Source organism: Eretmochelys imbricata, chromosome 6 (genome assembly GCF_965152235.1).
Source record: "Eretmochelys imbricata isolate rEreImb1 chromosome 6, rEreImb1.hap1, whole genome shotgun sequence".
NCBI classification, from domain to species: domain Eukaryota; kingdom Metazoa; phylum Chordata; order Testudines; family Cheloniidae; genus Eretmochelys; species Eretmochelys imbricata.
Genome location: NC_135577.1, coordinates 125,643,840 through 125,666,573, shown reverse-complemented (window position 1 = coordinate 125,666,573; position 22,734 = coordinate 125,643,840). Strand labels below are relative to the sequence as shown.

Sequence of the window (22,734 nt, the reverse complement as noted above, 5' to 3'; positions counted from 1 at the left end):
TGAAGTGAGCTGTAGCTCACAAAAGCTCATGCTCAAATAAATTGGTTAGTCTCTAAGGTGCCACAAGTACTCCAATGCAATGCCACACATCTGAAAATCAAACCACTTCTATTTAAGGCCGCTTTCCTGTAACTGACAGCATGTGGATGGACTGCTATGCCCATACAGAACCCCAGTAACTTCACTGGGGCTCTGTGGTGAGTGCAGCAGCCTGGCCATATGGACAGCAGTGGAAGATTGGGGCCTAGGGCGCAGATCCTCCGAGGTATTCAGGTGCCTGAAGTGCCCATATACCTTTGAGGATCTGGGTCTAAATGCCCAAATATGGAGTTAGATGCCTAAAGTTAGGAACCCGTGTATGATCATTTTTGTCCGTGTAACTTGCCAAGGATTAGACAAACAATCTGTAGCCATAGAACTCAGGTCTTCTGACTCACAGTCCTGTGCTTGATCCACAGCTCTATTTTCTCACCATTTTGCTGCTCACATTTCTTGTATTTGAAGTCTCCTCATTGTCTTCCTGTGTCTCTGGGAATTCCAGCTGGAGGTTTGACCCTGGCATCCCAGGCCCTACTCTGGAAAGTTATATTATTTGCATAAATTGGTTTCTGTGGTCCAGACTGTGCTTGCAAGATCAGTGCACAAATCAGACCCTCCATGCTTGGATTTCACCATCTCACGAGGAAAAGGGGTGGAAATCAGCCTCCTATTTTGCATTGTCCTCCCAGTCCACCTCCAATGGGAAGGTGCTCCGTTAGGTTGGCATCAACACAGTGAGATGGCATGACAACTGGATGGCCCTACCACCAAATGCAGTGGAAGTTACTTGTGACTTTAAGACCATGTCCACAGCGCACCATCTGCCATTTTAATGGCTTCTGAAGCAGCTGTGGCCAGTGGGAATCATGGCCTTCAGTGCCAGGAAGCAGGGAAAGGGTTGTAGCCACTGGCCAGGAGAGGAGCCTCCAACCAGATGGCCCATGTCTGTAGATCCTAGGGGATCCACAGGGTTTGGTGGTGTTGTCACAGTTCAGGGTAGCTGCACCTATATTTAACCCTTACTGGTCTGGCAAAGGCACCCACGCTCAGGCTTCCAGCCCTCAGTCATCACCTTTCTTGGAAGGACACTATGTCTCTCTCCTTCCTGCCTGGGGTATTTCCAGACTGAACAGTTCCCTGCCTTCATTGTGTTATTCCTGGCAAAAGATAATCTGCAGAAGCAGGCTGACTTGCTTGCTCTTCAGAGACTAATAACGTAACTGCCCACAGTTATAAGTTACCACACAACTCTTTCTAAGTCTAACCCTGCCCCAGTTCACTGGCCCAGTATGAGGTTGTCCAAGCTAGGGTAAATTGGCTTTGGGGCTTTTTACATCACTTTGGGAAACTGGCCCTGCGGCTCCTCTGTGTGCTCTGCGTTGTGTGTCAGTGTGAGTTCACCTCAGACCCGACCCACTCAGACAAACCACCAGGAACAAGGTTTTAGTCTCTAAAGAAACATAGAACAGGATGACAATCCAGCAGCCTCCTCTTTGCTTGTTTGCCTGGTGCTCCCAGCATCAGTCAGCTTCCTACCTGGAGGGCAGAGGATGCGTCCTGGCAGGAACCAGGACATTCTCCCAGCATGCCACAGTTTGTAGTCCACAACTTGTAGTTCCCACTACTACTGCTGAAACACGCTGCAGCTTGGGTTATATAAGCAAGCCTATTTTATACTTACGGTAAAAGCACTACAGAAAAAACATATTAAAAACATACAAGAACCTACACACAATCTAAGGAGAGATTGTCTCCTCCTCGTCTGTGTTAGTCCTTCCAACCCTTCCGTAAGGATTTGGGGCCCTCTGTGGAACAGAGGTCCCGTCCGTTTGCTGGATCAGAACAAAAAACCCAGAGGCAGTTTAAAACCAGGCTATTTCTCCAAAGCTCCTTTCTGTTTCTGGTCCCGGGAGAATTCTGTCTGAACTAGTATTTGCCATCCTCTCTGGGGGGTGGCTTCAAAGGGCTGAGAACCAGAGGAATTACATCAGCGTATCCACTCCTCCTAGAGAAGCTACATACAAACTCACAATAACACATAAACAATTGCATTTTTAACACAATGGACCTCAAAGGTATTAAACTCAATTCAGTAAGGTTTGTCCAGGATATTGTTATGTCCATCACAGGTAGTAGGGAGGATCCAGCCTGCCATAGAAACTCTGGAAGGATAAACGCTGAGAAAGGATCTTTGCAGAGTGTTCCTCCTACAATTAGGCACATGTGTAAACCTTTGCAGGATCGAGGCTTAACTTTATGCTTGCGAGCATCTCATGTGCATAAAGCTTAGCAGTTTGCATAGATGGTGGCGGGATCGGAGCTCCTGGGGTGAGTATTGCTGATGCGTGGCTCTTTTAAAAATAGATATATTTGTACAACTTTTACTTTGAATCATTTTTACAATGTTGCAAGGTAATGCTTTTTTGCACACACACACACACACACAACCAGATACCAAGTGTGAAAAATCGGGGCAGAGGGTGGGGGGTAATAGGAGCCTATATAAGAAAAAGCCCCAAATATCGGGACTGTCCCTATAAAATCGGGACATCTGGTCACACCCCCCCACACCCGCCCCCATGCCCTGCACTCTTCCCGGCAGAAGCCCTGCGCTTTGCCTCCCTTTCCTGCCCTTGGCTTGGACGGCGCTAGGACCCTGGGGGAGGGCGGGGGTGTGCGCGGCTGGCGGCGGGCCCCGAGGCGCAGCGCTGGAGGCGCCGTTGCCCTCCGCGGCGGCAGGGGGCGCTGCCCGCCCGGGTGGGCGGGCGGGCGCGGGGCGGGGGGAGCTGGCGGCGCGCGGCCCTGCCCCCGGCGGCCATGGCCCTTCCCGGCATTCCCTATGAGCGGCGCCTGCTCATCATGGCGGACCCGAGAGACAAGGCGCTGCAGGATTACCGCAAGAAGCTGCTGGAGCACAAGGAGATCGACGGGCGCCTCAAGGAGTGTGAGCGCCGCGCGCCGCCGGGCCGGGGGAGGGCGGAGCCGGGAGCCGCCGCCCGGCCACAGCGCTGGGTCGGGGGCCGGGGCCGCCAGGGACGGGCAGCGGCCCGGGCCCCCTGTGGGAGGGAAGCGGAGCGGGCGAGGGGAAAGGGAGGGGAGCGGCCCGGGCCCTCTGGAGGGGGGAGCGGTTCCCAAGGGGGAAGCTCTTTACCCGGTGTGGGGGCTCCTGGGTTGCTGCCCCTGGGTGTCCGCAGAGGCTGGGCTGGGGGCTCTGGCCCTGATCCAGTCAGGGGAGGGTTAATCCCCGCCCATCCTGGGGGGACATGTCCGGGTCCAAGTGTTCCAGCCCCCCCCCCACTGGTTATTAGGCAGGGAGTGGGTAGGACCAGCGGAGCTAACACTGTTCAACGAGGGGCAGGGATATATGCCTATTGACAAGCGATTAAAGACCCTTGCTTCTCCCATTAGCATTCTCCTAGATTTTGTGCTGGGCTTAACCCAGGATACCTGGTCTGTAAGCCAGAGTTAATAGCTGGGTATCTACAAGAAGGATGTGGATAAATTGGAGAGAGTCCAGCGAAGGGCAACAAAAATGATTAGGGGTCTAGAACACATGACTTATGCGGAGAGGCTGAGGGAGCTGGGATTGTTTAGTCTGCAGAAGAGAAGAATGAGGGGGGATTTGATAGCTGCTTTCAACTACCTGAAAGGGGGTTCCAAAGAGGATGGCTCTAGACTGTTCTCAATGGTAGCAGATGACAGAACGAGGAGTAATGGTTTCAAGTTGCAGTGGGGGAGGTTTAGATTGGATATTAGGAAAAACTTTTTCACTAAGAGGGTGGTGAAATACTGGAATGGGTTACCTAGGGAGGTGGTGGAATCTCCTTCCTTAGAGGTTTTTAAGGTCAGGCTTGACAAAGCCCTGGCTGGGATGATTTAACTGGGAATTGGTCCTGCTTCGAGCAGGGGGTTGGACTAGATGACCTTCAGGGGTCCCTTCCAACCCTGATATTCTATGATTCTATTTGTTCTGGGATAGTTACTGCTACTAGCAAGGATAGCTAATTGCCGATTCTCCTGTATTGACTTTACCCAGAAACTGTTAAATGCAGTTATATCTGCTCTGCAAAGTGGCCAGCCCTTGCACTTGGTTTCTAGTGGATTAAAGGCGTAGCAAATCCCTTTCTTTTCTTTTTTAGTAAGGGAACAACTGAAAGAGCTTACCAAGCAGTATGAAAAATCTGAAAATGACCTCAAGGCTTTGCAAAGTGTTGGACAGGTATGCAATATACGTAACGTCACAGCTGTGTGTGGCCCCGTGGGGTAGATGAGCTGTGCTTAGCAAGTTATTACCACAGATGGATTTAAAATTGATTTAAAATTAAAATGGGATATGATACCATCAGAGCAAATGTGTGCCATGGGGTGGTCTTTACAGGTGGTAAGTACACAGAGTAGGTGTATTTTTAACAGTTCCTGGTGTATGGGGCAATGAGAAAGAAATAGAATTGTAAGCTTCTCCTATGGAGCAGGAAAAGGAGCAGGGATGGAGCTGTGAATTTATGTTAACTATTCTATATACTAATACAACTTCATAGATGTAGCTTTCAGAGTAGCAGCCGTGTTAGTCTGTATTGGCAAAAAGAAAAGGAGTACTTGTGGCACCTTGGAGACTAACCAATTTATTTGAGCATAAGCTTTCGTGAGCTACAGCTCACTTCATCTGATGCATAAAAGTGGAAATTGCCACTTTTATGCATAGATGTAGCTAATACTTGTTTCCATTTTTTTCATAGATTGTTGGTGAGGTTCTTAAACAGTTAACAGAAGAGAAATGTAAGTTCCCTAGGTGATTTTTTTTATTTTTTTGAAACCTCTGGTTTTTAAAATAAGCCAATTAAATTATGATTTTCTTAAAAGAATGAAATAGAGCATTACTAAGTAGACATCACTCTGAAAATACTGTATAATTGCTACTTATTTCGCACTAGGAATTAGGGGGGTTAAAAAGAGTATGATCTTATTTTCTCTGTCATTTTCTCTCTCTAGTCATTGTGAAAGCTACAAATGGACCAAGATATGTGGTTGGCTGTCGTCGTCAGGTAACTCTGCTTTGCTTGGATATTTTTAAATAGCTTGTCTAATATTAAGTATTATAGTCATTTTTCTTGTTTCACTTTTAAAGTTAGCAAGTTCGTACTTCACTTTTTAAGCTGCGCTTGGCTAACAACATATAGATATGGTGCTCTCTGCACCCTGGTGATAGGTAGTGATATGCGAGGAATGCTGGAATGGATTCTTGGGAATAATAAAGCGAAGCGCCCACAGTCCAAGATGTTACGTGTTTTTTGGGTTTTTTTAGTTTTTCAGCTTGATCCTTCTTATAAAGTTAAGTATAAGCTATTAAGTCTATTCCAGAACCTCATTCCTTAAATGTTTAGAAACCTTCTAATTTCTATATTAAATCTACTCATGGCCAGTTTATCCCCATTTGTTTTTCTGCCAAAGTTGTCCTTTATCTTAAATAGCTCTTCTCCCTCCCTGGTGTTTACCCATTTGCTGTGTTTAGAAAGAGCAATCCTTGTTCCTCTCAGCCTTTGTTTTGCCAAGCTCTACTAGCCAAGCTCTTTTAGTCTCCTCCCGTAAGACAGACTCTCCAGTCCCCTTATCCTCCTAGTAGGACTTGTTCCAGTTTGAATTCATCTTTCTTGAATGTGGATGAGCAGAATTGTCCACAGTATTCCAGATAAGGTCTTAGAAGCTTGGAGTGTTTGGAAAGGTTTCACCTCCATTGTTGACCACAGGGTCTGCATAACCTCCCTTTGGCTTCCTTTGTGACTTTCCCATCTCCATCCTAGTTGAAAACTGAATTCATAGTCTGGTGCATTAGGCCTAACTTCATGAAACTCTTTTTCCCCTTGGTATCCTCACAATCCACCCCACTGACTACTTTTTGTGACCATCAAAAAGCAGCTACAACTCTACTACAGGACATGACTAGCTTTCTCTCTAAATGACCTTGCAGAACCTTTGTGCTTTCTGTCCAAGGTCTGGTGTCTGTCTGCCTAGATTTTATAAGGTGGTTCATTGCTCATGAGATCTCAGTATATTTCACACAAAATAATCCCTCTACCAGCCTTGCCAGCAGGAATAAACTTCAAGTTACTCTTGGGATTTTTGTATAAAAGTGTGAGATGCTGATTTCAGAGGGTTATTGCAGGAAATGGTTGTCTTTCTCTAGTGTCATTCTCCACCTTTTTCCTGCTACCTCATCTACTTCTATCAAAATGAAAATGAATGAGGGATGGTGCTATTGCCATAGCCAATGATACGACATTTTAGGCAGCTGGCATTGGAAAGAAAACAGTAAGGCCTTGTTTACACTGACACTTTACAGCTCTGCAACTTTCTTGCTCAGGGGTGTGAAAACACCTCCCCCCCCCCCCCTTTACAAGTTTCAGCGCTGTAAAGTGGCAGTGTGTAGACAGTGTACCAATGTACCAATGCTGGGAGCTACTTCCCTCATGGGGGTTGATTTTTTTTACAGCAGTGCTGTTGCTGCGACTACCCAGCCTCATGGACTGAAAATGTAGTCCATTTTTTATGTTTAGCAGGGAATAGCCATCCAATGTTGGATTTTTTGTTTTAAATCTACTTTCCAAGATGTCTTTTAAGCCATTTTTTATGTAGGGCCTGTTCACTGAAAATGTTCTGCAATTGTAGGATCAGCAGAAGGAGCACAAATTAATCCCTAGTTAGCACAACTGTACATAGAATATCAGGATTGGAAGGGACCTCAGGAGGGCATCTAGTCTAACCCCCTGCTCAAAGCAGGGCCAATCCCCAATTTTTGCCCCAGATCCCTAAATGGCCCCCTCAAGGATTGAACTCACAACCCTGGGTTTAGCAGGCCAATGCTCAAACCACTGAGCTATTCCTCCTGCCTACTTGGTGATGTTGGTACATACTTTATTTATGTAGAAAACAGCAAGTGAAGAGAAATACCCTTAAATTTCTAGTTTCAATTGTATCTTCTAAATAGAGAATGACAAAATTGGTAGAGGTGAAAAGTCAGGTTTTCAAGAAGGTATAAACAATATTACACTTTAGACTTTTTTAATCAAGTCTGCCAATAACTTCTGAATATATAAAATATGCTGTCTAATATAATGTTTTTAATATTCTTGGAAGGAGGCAGCCATTATTGAGACTTCTGACATATCATCAGAACATATTCTCCCATATTTAGAAAAATCTAAACCAGAAGAAAGACGCTTTTTCTGTAAAGGAAACAATGTGACCTTAATATTAGTATCTGAGTCGATCTCCACTAGAAAGGAAAGAAACCAAACCTCATTATAGATATTAACTTTTTTTTTTTTAAGTACAAACTATTTGATAGACTGATTAAAGTTGCAAGTGTTCTACAATACCGATATAGTCTCTGGGTTCTTCAACTTGTCATGTACAAAGTTTAAGCTGAACAGTCTTGTAGACTATGGTTTAATAAAAACATTAACAAATCTATAAATGGTAAAGTAAATTGAAGTATCCATTTGGATGATGTAAATTCTTTTTACCTAGACAGATTTACAACTTACAGACTTGTTTAAAAAGACTGCCTAGACCTTGACATTCAAATGCTGCTTTACCAATTTTTTTTAATCTCTGCTACGTGCTCATGCTGTTTGTCATGTGGTGCATATAAATGCTGGGCTTCTAATGGTGTTTGGGGGAATGAAGAGGTATTGGAGCACTTATTGGGAAAACACCTAATTACAGAGAGTAAAGAATAGATCAAAGAGTCTGCCTATCATCCCTGTGGAATTTCTCTACGTGCCCATCTACTTGGCAAAACTCAGGATTGTGGTATAAGTGTCACAAGAGTGTTAACAGTGCAATAGACATAGTCCCATAACTCTGTAAATTTTGCTGCATAGATATGCTTTGGCTTCTCAGTTCTGGAAAACTTCAAAACTACAATCACCTACATTTATTATCATCTGTGTAGTAGACACAAGTGTTCGTGATTGTTTTTCATATATCTTGACAAACACTGCGGCTAGATTTGTACAAAAATACATCTGGGAATGGCCTATTTGGATCACTGCAATTTAAAAAAAAAAAAAAAATCAAAACACTAAAGTAACTGCATAGTTTTTAACTATCATTCCCTATACAGTTCTATACAGCACAGGCCCGCTTCTTGCAAATAGTGCAGCAGGATGAACAATTCATTTTCTAAGGGCCTATGACAATAAATATACCTTATTTGGGCATGGAGGGGTTGATGTGATAGCTATTGTCTGGATAATAAAAGTTGTAACTCTTGAATAAAAAAACTTCTTGTAAAATGCCCAGAGGCTAAGCATGATGCCAAACAATCAACATATATTTACCAATCACTGTTCCCAAAACGATGAAATATTAAGGGAAATAATTTCCTTGTGTAAGGTACAGGTGCCGATGAGTGCTAATTCACTTGGTGCAAGTGGGTCTGCCTGGTATGGAGAGTGGCAGGGTTCTGATTAAGGCAGGATATAATGCTTTAATTTGTCCTTTTTTGTAAAATTTGTAATTACGTTGCAAGTTGATCTTGTGTGAGAGGTAAAGTACCATCATAGGTCAGGAATGGTCTAGCAACAGGAAGCAGAGTGAAGGACGGGGTGGGCAAATTATGGCCCACAAGCTCCCCCTGGAGCATGGGGTTGGGGCTGCACCACACGGCTCGGCCCCTCACCGGCACTCTGACCGGGGCACTGGTTCGGGGGCCACTTCGGCGCTCCAGCCAGGGTGCTGAGTCGCAGGCCGCATGGTCGCAGGCCGCACCACACGGCTCAGTCCTGCTTTGGCCAGGGCACTGGGTCAGGGGCCGCACCACGTAGCTCCCAGAAGCTGCGGCATGGCCCTGCTCCAGCTCCTCTGCACTCTAATGGGAGCTGCAGAGGCGTTGCCTGTGGATGGGGCAGCATGCAGAACTGCCTATCTGCGCCTCCGTGTAGGAGCCGGAGAAGGGACATGCCCACTGCTTCTGGGAGCTGCTTGAGGTAAGCGCTGCTCAGAGCCTGCATCCCTGAGCCTCTTCCCCCTGCCCCAGCCATGAGCCCCCTCCCACCCTCCAAACCCCTCGGTCCCAGCCCAGAGCACCCTCCTACACCCCAAACTCCTCATTCCCAGCCCCACCCCAGAGCCCTCACCCCCTCCCACACCCCAACCCCAATTTTGTGAGCATTCATGGCCCGCCATACAATTTTATATTCCCTGATGTGGCCCTTGGGCCAAAAAGTTTGCCCACCCCTGTTGTAGGAAGACATGGTCAGCAAAACTGCCTGCCCGAATTGCAGGGGTAGTGGAAACCACTAGATTCCCCTTGATCAGCTCTCTTCGCTTGTGTCTGAAGAAGAAGGGGAAGGTCACCATCTGAATCCTTGTTGAGACTAAATGCTTTTTCTGTCATATCAAACAAGAACAATTACTGTAGAAATATAGAATTCCATCACTTTGCTGTTTTGAGTCAATTTCTAATAGAAAAATCTCTTGTGAAACTAGCTTGACAAAAGTAAGCTGAAGCCTGGGACAAGAGTTGCTCTGGACATGACCACACTAACTATTATGAGGTAAGCTTTTGCCACCAAAAATTTTTTTTTCCCTTTATGTGAAGGATAGAGTTGGTCTAAATATGTTGCAGATATTAGGTATGAATAATAAATCTTGTAGTGCTTTACAAATTCTTCTAAATACATATATATACATTATATGGGCAAATACTTTCAGGGTGGTCTTACAGCTTTATTAGAGTGGATCAAAATGTTTTTTGTTTGAAATTACTTTTTAATCAAAACAAACTTCTGTGGGAAAGGTCTGTTTTTTGTCAGTTGGGGGCATGTTGGTGAATCCCTCCCTCCCCAAAAAATGTTTCATCTTTGAAAAGTTTTACTGCAAAGATGAAAAAATGTTTATTACAAAATTTTGAGGGAAATTTTTTTTGTCAGTTTTTCACAGGGGAAACAAGCGTTTGCCAGCCAGCACTAAGATTTATTATATGACTGATGAGTATACAGTGTGTGCAGAATGAAAAGATAACATCTGTTTTATTAATACTCAAATGCTACAGATACTTGCCAAGGGAAGTGGATCCATTAGTTTACAATATGTCTCATGAAGATCCTGGGAATGTTTCTTATTCTGAGATTGGAGGGTTATCGGAACAAATCAGGGAGCTAAGAGAGGTACTGAATGTTTAATTACCTCTATTCAGTATGTATTTCTGTGTTGTGCCGGGTGGATTGAAAGGTCTAAAAAGTCTAACACATGCTATTTAAAGATGTTCAGGAAAGGGTTTTATACTGATAGGGGAGGGTTTTCCTTTCTGTGTCATAAGCATGTAGATAAACATGTTATATCATGTTTTTTTATCTTAAACAATCATGAGACCGGGTATTAAAGAATAGCATTATTTGTACCTTATTAACTTCATGTAGGAAGGAGAGCTTTTAGGTGCACTATTTAAAAATACTTTTTGATCTCCATAAATGTACATAGTGCGTAACATAGGCTCTGAAAGAACAGGGGCCTATACCAGATTGCAGGTAATCTGGCTCAGAGGAATATAATGTGCACATCAACAGTTCGGGTACAAGAGGGTGTGGAGATGCAAATGAGATTAACATTGGGAGGCTATACTAAAATAGATGGGTTTGAAGGATGCTTCCAAGTTGAGGGGGTGTCAAAGTAAAAGTGCAAAGCACAGTGGAAGAGAACGACAAAGGGCCAAATTCTAGTCTTTGGACTGGAGTAACTATTGAAATGGGTTACTGTGGATATTCATGTGTATGACTGGGGGCGGAACTTTGTCCAAAGGAGCAAGTTACAAGAAGGTTTAGACAAGATGTTGGAGAGATTGGAATAAGAGCAGAGTTGTGCAGATCCTCAGATTTAATCCATAAAACAGGTGAAGAAAATTTCCCTGACAGCATTTCTATAGCTAACTCTTTCTGATCCTGTATAAAGAGATTGTGCTTGCTGGGATTAGTAGTGAAAAGAATGAAGAAGTTATGGGGAAATCCATACCTATATATTGTACCATAAATGTATATACCATAGCATCTAAGCATAGAGTAATATAGTCAAGGATCTCTTTAAAACAAAACACTACTTACCTGCCTCTTTTCTCAGGTAATAGAGTTACCACTTACAAATCCAGAATTATTTCAGCGTGTGGGAATTATACCTCCAAAAGGCTGCTTGCTGTATGGCCCACCAGGTGAGTACACGTCTGTAGATGCCTTTCATTTCCAGTTTTGAGTTCTGTCCATAATTAAGGCAGAATGAGACTTCGTGTCCAAAAACCTATCATCTAGGCATCTGAATTTCAGTTCTCCTTACAACAGTGGTCTCAAAACTTTTTACCTTGCATCCCCCCCTTACCATATCCGTGCCCCCCCTGGAGCCGGGAGCGGGGATGCAGCTCTGGGAGTTGGGGGTGCGGACAGGGACAAGGCAGCAACAGCTGGGGGTGGGGCCAGCAGCTGGGGAACAGGGACAGAGCTGGGTGGCGCTCCCTCCCTGGGGGCCTGGCCTGGGCTCCAGCTGCGCACCCCCAAACATTCGTCCGTCCCACAGTTTGGGGGCCTCTGCCTTACAATGTAATTAGTGCTGAGCTGCCCCCTTGGAAACCTGTTGCTGTATTCTGTTATACTTCTGTACCCTTGAAATATATTTCAGTCTGTAACTTTACCGATTGGTCTACAAGTTGAACAACTTCAGTCTCTGTCTGTCCAGGTACTGGGAAAACACTACTAGCCAGAGCTGTTGCAAGCCAACTGGACTGCAATTTCTTAAAGGTAAAAATAACAGCATTCTTTTCAAATAGTGACAGTCCTTCTGGTTGTACTTCAGTCTGTTTGCTCATGTTACCCATTCATTTTCAACAGGTCGTGTCTAGTTCTATTGTAGACAAGTACATTGGTGAAAGCGCTCGGTTGATCAGAGAAATGTTCAACTATGCCAGAGATCATCAGCCATGTATCATTTTCATGGATGAAATAGATGCTATTGGTAAGGCTAATGGACTGTACGATGGCTAAAGTCTCTTGTGATTATTTAAGCCAGCTCTGAAGTAATAGTCTCTCTTTTCTTAAAAAGAATTAATACAAAGTTGATTGTCAGGGAACCTTTTTGTGCGGAATGAACAGGGTAGAGGATACCTCTCCTTTCAACTTGCTTCTGGAGCCCATTACAGCTAACTTAAAATCAGATATTGCATTTGGCCTGGATCAAGATACACTCCTAAACATGCATTTAACTTTACCTAATACATAATATGATTTTTAGTACTTTAACATTTATTTATCTCAGAAACCATTTTGATCCTTAAAAAAAAACGTACAGGTAACTTTCAGATTTAATATATATTATAGGTGGCCGTCGTTTCTCTGAGGGAACTTCAGCTGATAGAGAAATTCAGAGAACCCTAATGGAGGTAAATGGCTAATACGTAATCTTTTATAGTAAAGCGAAAAATAGATGTGCAAATCCATATATTCAGATTGTTAGAACTGTTGCTGCACTAGTGTTGTGTTAAAAGTGAACTGAGATACTTCACTTAAAAAAAAGCAGTTAAAACAGTTTGAGATCCAAAATGCATAAGCCACGTATTTGTATGTAATTAATTTCAAAAGTGATTTGAGAGCCTTTATCTGCAAAGACTTGAGCTCAGGCTTCTGCGCTTCGTCCACAAGAACTGATTACACCAACACTTAACGCATCTTGTTTAGATGTTGGAGGGCATTAACTCTTTCAAGGGAAAAACCTCCCTGCAGAACCTCTCTGCAGGATAGAGGCTTTCTGTTCAAAAAATATCTAACATCTAAAGTTAAAAACACATTGTCATCAATTTGGGATATTAACTACAATGGTGAACTAAGGTAATTGGAAATGGAACAATCAGTCATGTTAAAGAGAATTTTTTAAAAAAACCCTCAATCAGCAACACAATTCTCTGTAAGAATTCTAGGTCTGATTGGTGTGTGTGATCCCACTGGTCTGGTTTATCAGTTTTCCCAGCCTAAAAGGAATGCATATTAAGCAAATATATCTACCTCACTTGTAGTATAAAATAATCACAAAGGATAGAGGTTTGAGTTTTCCATAGCAGAACTGGATATATCTAATGAAATGTCTTCAGGGGTGATTGAATGTTCTAGGGGCTGTTCTGCAAACACAATTTGTGTGAATCATCCTTAGTGCAATATATTGAAAGTATAACTGCCAATCACTGGCTTTTAGTATTTGGAGGGAAAAAGAGAGAATGCAAGGTGACTAGAATGTTGCAATCTTCCATCTTTGAGCTGTTTTGTTCTGACTTTTTATCTTTTTTTTTTTTTTTTTTTTTTTAACTTTCCTTTATGGAATATGTGGGGAGCTGTGGTATTCTTGGATCATTACAGTTAAGAATCGGGTAGCATTGCTTTAGGACTATTGTTTCCACCAATCCTTTTTCTGTAATGATCACTAATGAAAATGAAGTGTGTGGAAAATGGTGTGAGCTATTAGATTTATGAACAAGTTAAGTTAAAAAAAAATTCCTTGTTTTAAAAAAAAAATCCATTTCCTCTAGTTATTGAATCAAATGGATGGATTTGACACTCTGCACAGAGTTAAAATGATCATGGCTACAAATAGACCAGACACTTTAGATCCTGCATTGCTGCGTCCTGGAAGACTGGATAGAAAAATCCGTGAGTTGACATCTTTATTCTTAAGCGTGTGTATAATTCTGTACATTACCCTTGTTCACCCATTTTAATTAAAAAAAACAACAACCTTCTCTTTTTAGATATTGATTTACCAAATGAACAAGCCAGATTAGATATATTGAAGATTCATGCAGGTCCTATCACTAAACATGGTGAAATAGGTAAGTACGTGAGCTGCTTAAATATTTCTCCCAAGTGTAAAAGTGAGGGGAAGGTGAATTGGTTACTGGTTACCGTAACACCCACCTTCCCAAAAATGTTCCTCAGTATTTTTTAAATAGATCCATATTGAACCATTGCTGAACCTCACTTTGTAAAAATCTGAGGGTTAGGGATATAGTAACCCTCCTAAATTTGGCTACAAATCAGAGAAACTGTCTGATTTACATCAGGTTGGACTCTTTCCATTGTATAATGGAACACCTTGCTGTAAACAAACATTCCCATTTGTCAAAAAAAATTAAATCTTAGAACCATATATGGGTCTGAGAACAAACAAGGGTACTTCTGTCCAAAAGGAAAACTTTGAAAGTTATGAGCAACTGAAAAGTTGGTTTTACATGGAAATCTTTTTAATTGCAGTAATATTGCTGTTAGGTTGTGCTGTAACTGTAGTTTGGAAAAGAATGCACTTGCCATTAAGGAGTAGGGCAAATTTCATCTGGGACATTGGTGGGAGAGGCAGCTGTACACTGAAACTGACAAGATTCTGGTCAGTTAGGTGACTGCAGGCCTACCAGAATCTTGTTGGCTTCTCCCTGAGATTGCCTTGAGGAAATCTGTGAGAAGCAGCTGAGACACTGAAGTTATCAGGAACTTGGGGGTGGGGTAGAGAAGAGGAAATGAAAACAGGAAAGAAGAGAGACTGAGAATAGCACACCTCTTCACTGCTGATGGAGGGCGTTTTCCCTGCTTGTTGTTTCCAAGAGATGTGAGATGGGAAGAAGAAGAGTCTCCTCCCTCACAGGAAGAAGAGAGAGGAGCTCAGTTTGACACCTACTACCTAAAGCTGATACAAAAGAGAACTGTGAAGTTAAATCCAGATAGCACCCTGAAAGGAACCACAGCATACCCTTTTCAAGAAACTAGATAGGAGCCTGAGCAGTACTAAGCTCTTTAGCAGTTCTGTCTAGTTCTTGGACCCACTGTGAGGGACACCTGTTTTTTGTTTCAGTGTCTGGTCAGTGGGTGTCAGACTTCTCAAGCCTTGGCTGTAAGTAAGCCTTGGCTTGAAGATAAGTAATCTGCAAACTGTTTCCATTTTTGTGATCTTACAAATGTCTGTAGATTTGTTACACTAGAATGCCACTTAATTACAGTAATGATAGCTACGGCTCAGGTGGCCATATTAGTTCTAAGTTTTCAGATTCTTAACATAAAATAAAAATAACCTTTCAGCTAGTGTGTCTTGTGGTGGCCATAATGAAAAGGGAAACTATTTTGAAAAGTTTTTGGTAAAAATCAGATTTGTGGTTTAAGATATTTGAATTTAAAAGTTATGGAAAAAATGGATTTGCTAATTCAGACACACAGTATTTTGTACCCCCAACTCAAAATTAAATATGCGGTCAAAAATTTGCTGGAAATCTGAAATGCACAGAACTTGTGAACTTATACCCTAGAAACTGTAACCCAGCTACACACTTTGTGGATGTGTAATGATAGAGCTTTTAACACTTTTTTTTTTAAAGCCCATTGTGCTAGGGGGCCAAGTTATGGTTATTGTGGGAATAATAAATGTTGAAATTGTTTTTATTCAGATGCATCTAAATCTCAACTATAACATTGATTTAACATCTTTTTTTATTTAATTCTGGTGTATGTATTTTCAAATTAGTAATTTTTAAATATAATCTGGGTTTATTTTATCTAGATTTATATGTTAATGGGGGAATAACAGCTGGTAAATACAATTATCAAGGTAGCTAACGTTTTCACTTGCACTGAGAATGAAAGTAGAATATTCAGGGGTCTTTTTATAGCTGATGCTGCACTGCAATGGTACAAACTACTTTGTACTTCTAGTTAACTGGCATTCTTGTTTTGTTACTAGATTATGAAGCAATTGTGAAGCTTTCAGATGGCTTTAATGGAGCGGATCTGAGAAATGTCTGTACTGAAGCCGGTAAGAGGCTCCTCACTCACTTGTATTCGTTTGCTCAGTTCTTAATTTTGATGTGCTGAATTTTGCTATAAACATTAAATACTCACTACTGGTTTCTCTGATCTGTTCTTAGTATGATAGATGAACATGAGGTTCATAAACATTTCATTGTTTTAAATACCCTAGAATGAGGTACCTATTCTTGAGGATCAGCTAGCATTTACGTTTTTTACATCAGTGGCTGGAAACTTAGGTTAACATAATAGTGAGTTTCACTGGTAAGTTTCAAAGCGCTATAAAAATGAATCTCTTGAAACACTGGCATTGTGGTCAAATGCACACTGGAAAGGATCTATATATATGCCCGTACACCGTAAGTGTGGGGAGAAATAGTAAAATGAAGTTCCCTGAAACTGGGTGAAACATGTCTACCCAACTTGGACAAAAATTTGCTTTTTACAAATATTTCTTTATGGCTTATACCATTATTTAAGTAGTACAGAAAATGAGTCTTATATATTCCTGCCTTACTCTACTTGAGAAAATATTGTCAGGGCTTGTCTACACTGGGAAGGTAACTGGTATAGCTGTAATGGAATAATTATACCTCTATAGCTAAGCTGATACAACAGCCCTGTGTGGATGCTCCTTGCCTGAATAAAAGTGACTTTATTCCAGAATAATTACTCTGCTTCCAAACAGGTCTGTGGTGCATGAAAAGAATAAAAAACTGATTAAAGTTACTCACTGAATCTCCCTATGGAGTATAAACAACAAGGAGTCCTTGTGGCACCTTAGAGACTTTATTATTTATTTGAATGAAGTGGGTTTTAGCCCATGAAAGCTTATGCCCTTGTGGCTAAGGTGCCACAAGGACTCCTCGTTGTTTTTGCTGATCTAGACTAACACCGCTACCACTCTAAAAGCTGTCACCGTGTGGAGTATGTAACTTTTAACTTTGATCCTTTCAATGTTTTAATTACAAAGTGATAGACTTAATGGAATGTCTCAGATCTATATTATTGCTGCTAGTATCACTAATTCTGTAAATATCTAGCAGTTTCTCAAATTGTTCTTCACAGGTATGTTTGCAATTCGTGCTGATCATGACTTCGTAGTTCAGGAAGACTTCATGAAAGCTGTTAGAAAAGTAGCTGATTCTAAGAAGCTGGAGTCTAAGCTGGACTACAAACCTGTTTAAATTAACCACATAGTTAATGATCGACTGCACAGGAGATATTGGATTAATGTATAGAAGAACAGAAATAATGTACCTCTTGGCTATGATCTTATTACAAGTGTATGTATAACACCATAAGCAAGTAATTGATGCTAGTTACAAGTCGGCTACAGAAGTGTGTTCTGTACAGTTCTGAAAATGTGGCATTCATTGCAGCCCAAGTTAAGGAGTGAGGTGTGTTCTCATAACAATTACTGTGTGAATTTATAAACATACCCAAATGGTTGAATTTAGCAAATTTTAAGACAGTCAGTGCATTTCCTGGCATTTTATATCATTTTCCTTTAAACAGTTGAATAAAACCTGTTTAAGTCTTTCGTATGTACCTCCTCTCTACCTCTTTAGATAAGAGCATTCATTATAGTTCTTTAGGTACTTAAAGTGCTACTAATCTCTGATATTAATGATCATGTTTGATTTAGGCATGTATTTTGATAAACAATCTATACAAAATTCTCTATTGGTAAAACTGGTGTCGGATACAATGTACCTAAAACACACATTAGGAAATGTAATCTAATGAGCTCTTAATAGTGTGTAACAATTTCATGTTGCCTGTCCATGTGAAAGAGGATAAGGTACTATTTTTGTTTCAAGATTCCACTGTTGAAACCTGGGGAAGGGATTCAATTGGAACTACAATTTAAATGACCATTGCTCAAAATGCATTAACCAATATTTGTTATAGCCTGATTTCGGTTAGCACAATTCTTTTCAAAAAGGGTCATATATACTTCTCTGAAAGTGCCACACTCCTAAATGTTTGTAGGTAACCTACACAGCTAAATAGCATTTTGATTTTATAAAAACCACTTAACTTAGTGTTTAAAGAGTAACTGTATCAGGGCCTCACTCTAGAACGACAAACTGTCAAGCAGGTGAGGCTTAATTTATTTTGGTTTGTAAAAACAGCTCTCCTCCCACTAGGTGATCTTAGTCACTCTTTTAAATACATCTCACTCCCCACTCCACCTTCCTAGCTGTCATATAGCAACTGAGACTATCCTCCATAAACTAGTAAAAGTGTAGCATCTAAACTACACTGTTTTGGGAGGGGCAGGGAGATGTATGGAATACACAGAGGGCTAAGTATTGTTCTGCTGTGGATTGTACAGATGTAATGGGCCAGAATTTGGCCTACTGCCTAATACCTCCACATATACTGGGAACTGATTATTGCAGCTGCTAATTTGAGTAATCATTCAAGCATGATAAAATGGCTTTAGCTCAGAAGCCAAGGAGTGCTTTGTTCACGCAGTCCAGCACGTTGCATCAGTGTGGATTTTTTCATTCCACTTTTGATGTGTGTAGGGAAATGTTTTCCATAGTGCTTGTATTTTACTTCAACTTTTAGGTAAATTTTACAAACATCCCAAGAGTGATGCTTCTGTATGTATTAAGACTCCATTTTTTGGCCACTTCTGACTACCCCATCTGGATTATTCTGTGCCTACCCAACTCAGAAACAACTGGTAGATTAGTTCTACAAATTTTCTAAAGCCATGCCATTTCAGTTTGCCTTATGTGCGAGTACAGAATGAACTGTAGTACTATCCTTGTTAAAACCACGAAAGAGCTTTTAATAAACTAGTTTAGAATACAGAACTGAAACGACTACAATGCACAGGCAACAGTATTTGGATAAGTGGATAAAACAAGCTAATGATGATCATTACATATGAAAGAGCATGCATGTTTATCTCAATGTAATAGTAAAACAGGCTTGTATAATGTTACCTTGTCTATAGTGTCAGTGGTATAAAATCGGTGTCAGTTTATTTCCATCATGAAACCACTCCAAATAGGGCCAGATGTCCATATGCATGGTTAAATGATGCTGTTACAGAAAGTCTAAATGTATTCAGAACCAATTAGACAAAAGTTTAATAAAAATTGAATAGCTCTACAGCCATCTTATAATATATACAAATTTGATAAATGAGTTTGGAAAGGATGAATGCAATAGGTAGAGAAACCGATTCCTATATCATACAATCTAACTAAAACCATCTTATTAAGCTGAAGCTAAAACATAGCATGTTACAAAGATTCATATATCTGTGGTGCATACAACTGAATGTTTAACTGCTGTTTTGCTAATATCTAAGTTGTTTTGGTCACTTCACTGAGAGCAAACCGCTCTTCAGCAGTGAGGTCAGTAGACATATTTGGTTCCTGGCTGTGAAGGAAAGCAAATAGGCAAGATTTGTTCAAATGAGGTGGCAAGAGCAGAATACAGTAAAACCCCATTTATCTGACCCTCCATATTCTGGCTCTCTGCACTAACCAAACAACCAGGACTCCAGAGCCAGAGTGGGTGATCTCTCCTGTAGCTGCTAGAGGGCGCTGCAGCATCGCACGTTCCCATTCTCCAGTTTATCTGGATTTTTGATTCTGATCTGGCCCTGGTCCCAATTAGATTGGATAAATGGGTTCTGCTGTAGTTATTTCCTTTTGAGGGGTAGTGCCAAAGGGTATGTCTTTGCTGCAACTAAACACTCGCAGCTGGCCTGTGTCAGCTGACTTTGGCTTGTGGGGTCAGACTGCGGGGCTGTCAAACGAGCTGGGGCTGGAGCCCAGGCTCTGGGACCCTCCCCACTCATTCCCAAATGCCTACATGGCAGTTTTACAGCGCTGCAGTCTGAGCCCCACCAGCCTGAGTCAAGTTAGTTGCAATGTAGACATACCCCAGGAAGTCTAGTCCTGGACCAGGACACTTCTGGGCTAGGTGCTATACATGCAGTGAACAAAGAAACAATTCCTGCCCCAAAGAGCTTGCAATCTAAGTAAAAAATGAGAAAATAGGTGGACACAGACAGCTGGGATGAGCCCATGTTGGTCAGTATGATAGGCAGGGATCACAGCCCACCATTTGCCTATTTATTTATTTGTAGGCATATTAGTAGAACTTTGAAGGAGGACAATGAGATAGCTTTGTGGATATTTATAGGGAGCTCCTCTCTCAGATGAGGCAGCATTGGGGAAAGTACAAAGGGGAAAATTTAACAAATGGGTTATTCAGGCTGGTATCATTGGCTGATCAGAGCAGGAGTTGATATCTTTATAGCATATGAAATGACAGGTAGGTAGCGATAGGCTGTGAAAGTGAAGACAAGTAGGTGTATGAATGATACATTGGAGAAAGGAAAGCCAGTGGTAGTACCCAGAGAGGGGTAATGGTAAAAAGAAATCAGCTAGGTCTTTTCAGCAACATTTTGAACAGATTTGTGAGGCAAGATTGCATTTATCAAGGTCAGAGGACAGTGAGATATTGGGAGCCTGGATGTGAGTTTTAGCTGTGTGGATGGATAGGTAAGGCTGTGTCTTAGACACACTATGCGGAAGGAATTGGTGAGATTTAGAGACAGCCTGGATGTGAGGACCTAGAGAGAGGACCAAGTCAAAGATGACATCCAGTTTACAGGCCTGAAGGATAGGATGATGGTATTCTCCACGAAGAAAAGGAGTACTTGTGGCACCTTAGAGACTAACCAATTTATTTGAGCATGAGCTTTCGTGAGCTACAGCTCACTTCATCAGATGCATACCGTGGAAACTGCAGCAGACTTTATATATACACAGAGAATATGAAACAATACCTCCTCCCACCCCACTGTCCTGCTGGTAATAGCTTATCTAAAGTAATCATCAGGTTAGGCCATTTCCAGCACAAATCCAGGTTTTCTCACCCTCCACCCCCCCACACAAATTCACTCTCCTGCTGGTGATAGCCCATCCAAAGTGACAACTCTTTACACAATGTGCATGATAATGAAGTTAGGCCATTTCCTGCACAAATCCAGGTTCTCTCACTCCCTCACCCCCCTCCAAAAAAAGGTGCCACAAGTACTCCTTTTCTTTTTGCGAATACAGACTAACACGGCTGTTACTCTGAAACCTGTCAGTATTCTCCACGGTGATTGAGGTAGGCTGGCAGTGGAATGTTAGGAATTCTGTTTTTGGCATGTTGAGTTGAAGATGATGGCTAGAGATCAGAGAGGTCAGATTTTAGTGTGGGCAGAAGGAGACAGGTTGGAGTAGAGGTGTGGATAATCTGTGAGTTGTCTCCCCAGATATGATAGTTGAAGTGAGATTATCCAGAGACACGGTGTAGAGGAAGAAGAGACAGGAATCCTGGGGAACCATCAGAAAGTTGGAGGGGGATGAGGAAGATCTGTTGAAGGAGTGATCAGCGTGAGAGCAGTCACTGAAGCCAAGATAGGATGAGATATCTAGAAGAGCATAGTCAAGTGCAGTAGTTCTCAACCTATTTATCATTGTGGATGGCATACCCAGTCCTTAATGTGTTACCTAGGCCGCAGGTTGAGAACCATAGTGCCCAACCCCTGCAGACCCTTATGCCTAGCACCCCCTGGCCAGAGACAGCTCCACAGAGTGGGGCCAAGTGCCAGGGCAGCCCTGACCCTGGACCCTGCTGTGTGGGACCATGAGGCAGCCCAGACCCCAGCATGGGGCAGCCCTGACCCCAGATCCTGTTGTGCAGGGCTGGCCATCAGCCTAGACCCTGACGTGTGGCAGCCTTAACCCTACATCCAGCTGTGCAACAGCCCTGACCCATACCCTGCTGTGTGGGGCCAGGTGGCAGCCCTGACTCTGGATCCTGACCCCCACTGTGGCACAGGTTGAGAACCACTGGTCAAGAGCATTGAAGGCAGCTGGCAGGTCAAGGAGGATAAGGATGGTGGCACATACTGCCTTGAATCCCCCCCACCTGCCTGTATCCATCTTTTGTCTTATACTTAGTCCCTGCTCCAAAAAGTTTACAATCTAACTTTTTGTTCCACTTCTACAGCGCCTGGCCCCATGGTGTTATGGCCCATGACTAGGGCTCCTAGGTGCTACTGCAACCTAAATAATGATAGAGGGCAGCTCTGAGCTTTAGCAGGGGAAAGAAGTCATTAAAGTTTCAATGGACTGCCAGGGGTGGAAGCCGGCTTGGAGTGGAGAAAGTCCAGCCAGCCAGCCATCTAGACAGTTTGATCAATGAGGTTAGAGATGAAAGGCAGGAGGGACAGGACTTGGAGAGGCAAGTGGGCTCTTTAAGCTGGGAGAACCTAACGCACATTTGTATTGGGAGAGCGTGGGATGAGGGAGATCAAGAGAGAAAGTCACCGCAGCAAGTGGCAGGTTAGAGCAGCAGGACAGGAGGGGAGGTGAAAGCTAGCCCGAGAGGGGAGTGTAGGTTACCTGGGGCCGGGTGTCGGGGCGGAAGGAGGATCAGCGACATCTGTGCAGCACCCCTAGCTCTCAGCAAGCAAGGCTGCACCGGAGCGGGTCCTCGCAGGGGCTGCAGGGTGGAGGGACAGAGCCCGGTCCCGGTGCAGCAGGAGGCTGCAGCGCCCAGGGGCGGGAGGAGAGGCCAAGCCAAGCCTGGTCCTCCTGGGCCTGGCGTAAGCACTTCTCCCCCATCCCCGGGCGCTGGGCACAACCAGGGACCGCCCAGCCCAGCCTCTTCCCGGGGCGCGGCCGGTGCCCGCCTGAGCCCCGCGCACCTGCGAAGCCCAAGGGGCTGGACCGAGCCAGCAGAGGGCGCGGCGCGGAACCGCAGCTCGCTGGGCCCGCCCCCAGGCTCCGGCCAAGGCCCCGCCCCCAACCTCTTCTTACCGAGAGAGGCCCCGCCCCCGAGTTCTGAC

At 43.0% G+C, this 22,734-nt stretch overlaps 1 protein-coding gene across 1 annotated transcript; it reads left to right on the top strand.

Moving 5' to 3' along the window:
• The first annotated feature begins 2,830 nt into the window (after nt 1-2,830).
• PSMC6 (proteasome 26S subunit, ATPase 6) lies at nt 2,831-18,816 on the top strand. Its single transcript, XM_077819620.1, has 14 exons — nt 2,831-2,983; nt 4,179-4,258; nt 4,776-4,815; nt 5,029-5,081; nt 9,529-9,596; nt 10,094-10,208; nt 11,155-11,242; nt 11,761-11,822; nt 11,913-12,036; nt 12,399-12,460; nt 13,598-13,718; nt 13,817-13,897; nt 15,790-15,861; nt 16,923-18,816. The coding sequence occupies exons 1-14, from the start codon at nt 2,857-2,859 to the stop codon at nt 17,039-17,041; spliced, it is 1,212 nt and encodes a 403-aa protein (XP_077675746.1). The 5' UTR covers nt 2,831-2,856; the 3' UTR covers nt 17,042-18,816.
• The last annotated feature ends 3,918 nt before the right edge of the window (nt 18,817-22,734 follow it).